A 6,000-nucleotide genomic window follows, 5' to 3' on the forward strand; every position below is an offset into this window, starting at 1 on the left:
AGTCATCCTAACTAGGTTGTTCGATCCCGCTCGATTCAAGAACGAAACCGGGTCAAGGGTCGGTCAAGGTTGTAATGACTCTTTAACTAGACCAACAGATTCCCGCCCGAGTCACTCGGTCAAGGACGGTCAATGCTGAGTGTGTTTTCTATAAGTTTAAGGTTAAGCGAATCATGTTGTGTTTGGTGTATATAAGACTAACATTTTAGTAGCTTGCCCACAGTATGGCACAATTGGTATATTTTCAAGAAAAGGGACTAGAAACTGTACAGTGGTCGCCTATTCTTCAACATACTACTTGTACAGTGGACGAAAAACTTTCATTGGCGGTGAAGAAAACAGACCATACATCACACGTTTTATTGAAGAAAGGGACAACTCAAATCAAATTGAGTACGAAACAATTCGAAACTCTTTGTGACTCAAAACAAAGTGTATTTTTGTTAAAATCCTTTCTTGATGGAACACATGGACACTGCTGACTGTATATCTGAAAAAAAATATACAAGTCTTACGACGTTCGAGTGACCACGTTCGATACTTGGTCAACACAGATAGAACCAAACAAGCATCAGTTAGCTAAAGCTGGGTTTTATTATTCTGGCGTTTGTGATAGAGTCGTCTGTTTCTCTTGCAATATCAAACTTCACCAGTGGGAGAAAACAGACAACCCTTGGGAGGAACACCATAAACTTTTCCCTCCTGCGAATTTCTAAAAATCGTTGGCTACTCTTCTAGTGAAGACACTACCGGAACAAATAACACTGTTGGATTAAACACAAATCCTTTTTCATATCATAGCAAACGTCTGTGGTCAAATAATCCGTTGTTTAACACTTTCTCAAAATGAATGAATCAACGGCACACGTTATGGTAATGAACTCATATTTTGATTTCGTATACGCCAAAGCACTATACGAGTGTTTTGGTGGCACAGTGAAAGACATGTGTTATGGATGTGATGTCGATCATCCGTCAAAAATTCCTTCTTCCATGCATTATGTACGACACCCAGGAACATATTGAAATGTACTTTGACCATTTATTGTCTGCTGTCAGTGAGGATGATATCCTTCTATCCTGGAGTGAGATCTTTGATAATCTAAATATTTGTCCCGAACTTCTAGCACTGCAGAAACTGAAATTATTCGATACAGACTGGTTAGCTACGACGAAAACAGAGCAACGGAGAACCAAAATGAAAACAAATGGTGTTGTCTATTTTTCAGTTAGAGAAAATATTATTTCAAGATGCTGTTGAATACACTAGACTTTGTAACATAATTTGTTATTATATTGATGTTCTAAACACTACTATCATTATACATGCTTAAACTGCTTACTGTTGTATTATTTGAAGAATATGCCTTGTCAATATTTAGTTTGTTAAAACAATTTCTGTGTAAATAAACATCAAGTATATCAGCTTACACATGCGTTTGTTTTTATTTGTTATCGTGTTGTAACTGTTAAACAAATGTCTAATGGTATTCTTAAATTATTTACACACACCAAAACAATCAGGATTACTAGTACGTATTTGTTTAACGATTAGCCAGATAACCCACCGTTCATATTAAAACTAGCTCCCGTGGAGAGTATCGATCTTGAAATTTTAATTTGATGACTAGTTAAAACTCACAATGCAAACATTCCATCGTGATTTATCAGTAAACCACACGTCTTAACCTTGTACAATATCTGATGCGGTCAGTAGGTTTATTATTAGCGGGAAACACTACGTCTTAACCTTGTACAAAACCTGATGTGGTCAAAAGGTTATTATTAGCGGGAAGCACTAAAGTGACTTTACAGCGGACGTAAGTGCTTAAACTAGCAGGTTATGACCTGACATAGTCATTCTAACCTCTGAAATCTAGTAACTTTTAATTTGATATACCATACATGATAAAACCGACAATCAAATTCTCAAATAGTTTAAAATGTTATGAAGACAATATTAGAGCATATACTTTAATTGTCACTTAAGTTATGGATAAGCAAAAGAAAGAATCCATTCTTCAGCAGTATTATTTTAAAACAAGCGCATTTACGGGTTTTTGTAACACTGTACAAAATATTAGAGAAAAAATATCCAGGAGTGTTTACTCAAAAATGGGTAAAAAACCAGGGTAGCTATTCTCTTTCTAAAGAACTACTTACCCTCTCTATATATAAATGATTTAAAGGGTCGACAGGCTTCATTCTTGCAAAACACATCACTTTTTAAGTGCATCATGAATTTTAAATCCTATATATCTGAGGCAAAAGCCATAGTTGAACTTTTTCGTCGAAAACAAATTCCACAATCTAGAGTTGAAAAACAACGGACGTCACTCATAAAATTAACATCACCAGTTAAAAGTGCAGTGGATAGAGCTAAATCAGAATTAGATCGTATAAACAAGTCTGAAACTCCTAAGAGTCTCACTTCCTCATCCGACACTCGAGACGAGGTTCACCAGGAAAACGAGCATCAACAGGAAAGAAACTTCAACAAGGAGGAAAAATACATTTAACAAGTTATTGCGCGAAGATAGAAAACAACCAGGGAAAACATCGAATGAAATCACAAGAAAATTGAGGAAAAACAGTCAAAAATCAAAATAAAAACACTAAAAATTCAAAGAAAGTACTCTTTAAAGACATATTCTTGTAGATATCCCTAGATATATTGATATCTTCTCAGACATGAACTCTTGCGACAAATGTGATGCGTCATTTGATAGGAAATACAACTTGGATAGGCATGTACGAAACAAACAAATCAGACACCGAGGAGGACGATAACGCAATGGACACGCTTATGGAACAAGTTTTTGAAGAACTTAACCCTCAATGTGAAGAGAAGGTTCTAGCACGAATTAATCAAGAACAACTCTCGGAAGAGGATGCGAGGAATTTAGTGTTTCAAAGTATGAAAAGTGCTTATCGTAAAGCATTGACTGACCTATTTACAGACAAGCTTCTGTGGTACACGGCACTAAAAGACAGTGGCTTGTTTCAAGCAATCAAGAAAACAGCAGAAAATGTAATGCAGTCAGAAGACTTTGATAGAGAAGAGTCGATAAGATTTGCACTCCACCAGAACGCACAAATTAATGCATTTTGACTTGCAAATTTCCTGTGTACTTGTTTCTTGAGTTTCTTGTGTTATTGATGTAATTCTTTCGTGTGATTATTAAAATATGTAATTTGAAAATAAACATTGTATAAAATATACATAATGTTGTTTTGATTTGATGATAGTGAAAATAGATTCACCTTTCAAACAAGCCTCACACAAGTGCAAATGTCTTCCTATTTGCAACAAAATAGTATATGCACTATCCTTCGGACAGCAGATGACTTAAAACTCTTTTTACTGAGCACTACGTGAGAAATTGCTCTTTTTGCATCATTGCTACTTGTTTCAGTGATTTAATGCCGTTTCCAAACCATTTATTAGTTATAAAGCCCACATCTTTCAATGAAGCACCGCGTAAGAGCATTAGTATATGATCTATCATAACATAACATATATTTATTAGCATAAGCGTTTACAAGTTAATTACCATTTACAGAATGGTAATAACAAGATGACAATAATTGGAGAAAAGCATGCACACATTATATTTACAAACATAGACATAAAGCAATTTAAGAATAAACACCCGCACAGTGTATGAAAAACATGTAAATATATATTTATATATTGTTATTATTTTGAATTAAAGCTGTCTTGTATCAATGATAGAAAACAAACAATCCGTCGGACAGCAGATGTGAGTAACCAATGAGTAATTGCTCTTTTTACTGAGTACCACATGAGTAATTGCTCTTTTTACTGAGTACCACATGAGTAATTGCTCTTTTTACTGAGTACCACATTAGTAATTGCTCTTTTAACTGAGTAACCAATGAGTAATTGCTCTTTTGTGATTTTACAGTTTTTTTGTTTAATTATTTTAGACAACTTTACCTATGTTTTCTAAGAATCATTTAATGTACACTGTGATTATGTAGTGATGTTTAATAAACATTAAAAATTAATGCTTGTGTTATAGTTAGTCTCTATATTAATACAGTTGTGTACAAAGAAAGTTCCCGCTGAAATGTTTCATTACTTAGATATAGATATTTCAACCCCATACATTATTTGAAAACCTTGAACTAGTTTGTATGTCAACGGATAAGTCACTTTGTCCTTTAAATGAATCAAGGAAGACCTACCATCAAGGATGAAATCTATTATCCTTAGCCAATAAGAACAAAGATCATCTCTCAGTCCTCATTTAGTTAAGATTTATGACGCAGTGAAAGTAGTCCAATGTTTTTCCCTCCAAAACTAACACATGAGCTGACATAAGTGAATCAAAATAGAAAAAAAAATGTTGAAACTAGTTTTAGTTAGGGTTGATAATATGGCTGCCATTAATAGGGCATATAATACTTTACAAACAAATCTTGTTAATTGTTATCCATTAACATATTTATGTCTATATTTGTATACGAAACATTTGCTACTGCCTCATTTCCAGGACCACACAGTGCAGTGTGTCCTACCCCTCAATCTATTTAACGAGAAGATCTTCCTGTTTATGTGGTTCTGGTTCGTCTTTGTTGCCATTTCAACTGGGGCAAACCTCATGTTCTGGATCTGGCACCTCATCGTCCGCAGAAATCGGGTCTCCTTCGTGAAAAAGTACTTGAAAATCAAGGGCAGGTAGGTCTTCGTCATTCGTTTTACCATAACTATCTGCAGAGGAAAGTCTTACTAGATGACATATGATATGCACATTTTCGAAGTACCGTATACATGTTCAATGGCTTCGTTCGGTCGCGTCAAATTAGTTTCACACTTTAGTTTATTTAAAGATTGACTTCGTTTAGTGTCCGTGTATTCTATCCAGAGCAAGGGCGGATCCAGTACTTGACGTTTGAGGGGGCGTAACTTGGGGGCGCAATCTTTCGACATGCGCAATTCCCTCAGAACCGAATGTTTATGACATAAACTCTTTGCATTGATGATTGGGGTTAATCCCTCAAGTAAAGTTTAACAATTTGTATTCGGAAATTGCGCTGAAGTATTTTATGAAACCAAATTCTTCCATAAAAATGTAAATAATGTAAATTGGTCGATTTAAAAGGGAGGGGGTCGGTGCCTTCTAAATTCGCAAGTGCAGATTATCAATTATAAACAGATTCTTACTCTACTCTCTAAAGAGACACCCCACAGCAGTTATATTTAAAAAAAGAAGTAAATTGCTGTTCCCTTTACCAGATTAGAAACTACGACCGACAAAAGCCTGTGTACCAAAGTCGGTAACTATCTGCGCGACGACGGAATTTTTCTTCTCCAACTTCTCGCCCGGAACTCTAACCCACTTCACGTGACTGACGTCATAAACGGCCTATGGGACCGCTTCCTGGAAAAATTCATCTCAAAGAAAGTGCTGGCTGACCTACGTCCGCCAAATCTACAGAATAACAACAAGGGGGACAACAGAGCTAGTTATATATGACTTGTGTAGTGGACTATAGGTGCATCAGGTATACGGTTGTGAAATCTGGGGAAATCAATTGCATGCAGAAATAAATGAAATGTATAACAATGAAATTTGCAGTTTGGTAAAATTGTATCAGAATTTTTTAAAACTTTATTTTATTTTCGTAGATTCAGATCAATTTATAATAATAATAATAATAATAATAATAATAATAATAATAATAATAATAATAATATCGATTTTACATATTGATTTTAATCCGTTTTTTGTATATTTTTAAGTCTGCTACTAACTATATATATTTTTATTTTATTCATTGCTTTTATTCATGGCTTGAAATCAGCAAATAGGAAATGTACTTGTACAGACTGGTTGTGGGGCAATTGTGTATGAAGTATAAAGGGGATGAAACAATTCACGCATTTTACCACATTAACTTTTCCCCTCTCTTTCTCTTAATAACATTGAGAAAAACAACTTGATCTTAAAAGTACTCGCCCTTGGTTTTAAA

At 34.8% G+C, this 6,000-nt stretch overlaps 1 protein-coding gene across 1 annotated transcript; it reads left to right on the plus strand.

The window, feature by feature from the left end:
* The first annotated feature begins 2,749 nt into the window (after positions 1-2,749).
* On the plus strand, positions 2,750-5,504 carry LOC128215307 (innexin-10-like). The gene is made up of 3 exons (XM_052922007.1): positions 2,750-3,031; positions 4,521-4,705; positions 5,264-5,504. Exons 1-3 carry the CDS (start codon positions 2,750-2,752, stop codon positions 5,502-5,504), a joined length of 708 nt encoding a protein of 235 aa, XP_052777967.1.
* Positions 5,505-6,000: the final 496 nt, after the last annotated feature.

This window comes from Mya arenaria, chromosome 13 (genome assembly GCF_026914265.1).
Source record: "Mya arenaria isolate MELC-2E11 chromosome 13, ASM2691426v1".
Lineage (NCBI taxonomy): Eukaryota > Metazoa > Mollusca > Bivalvia > Myida > Myidae > Mya > Mya arenaria.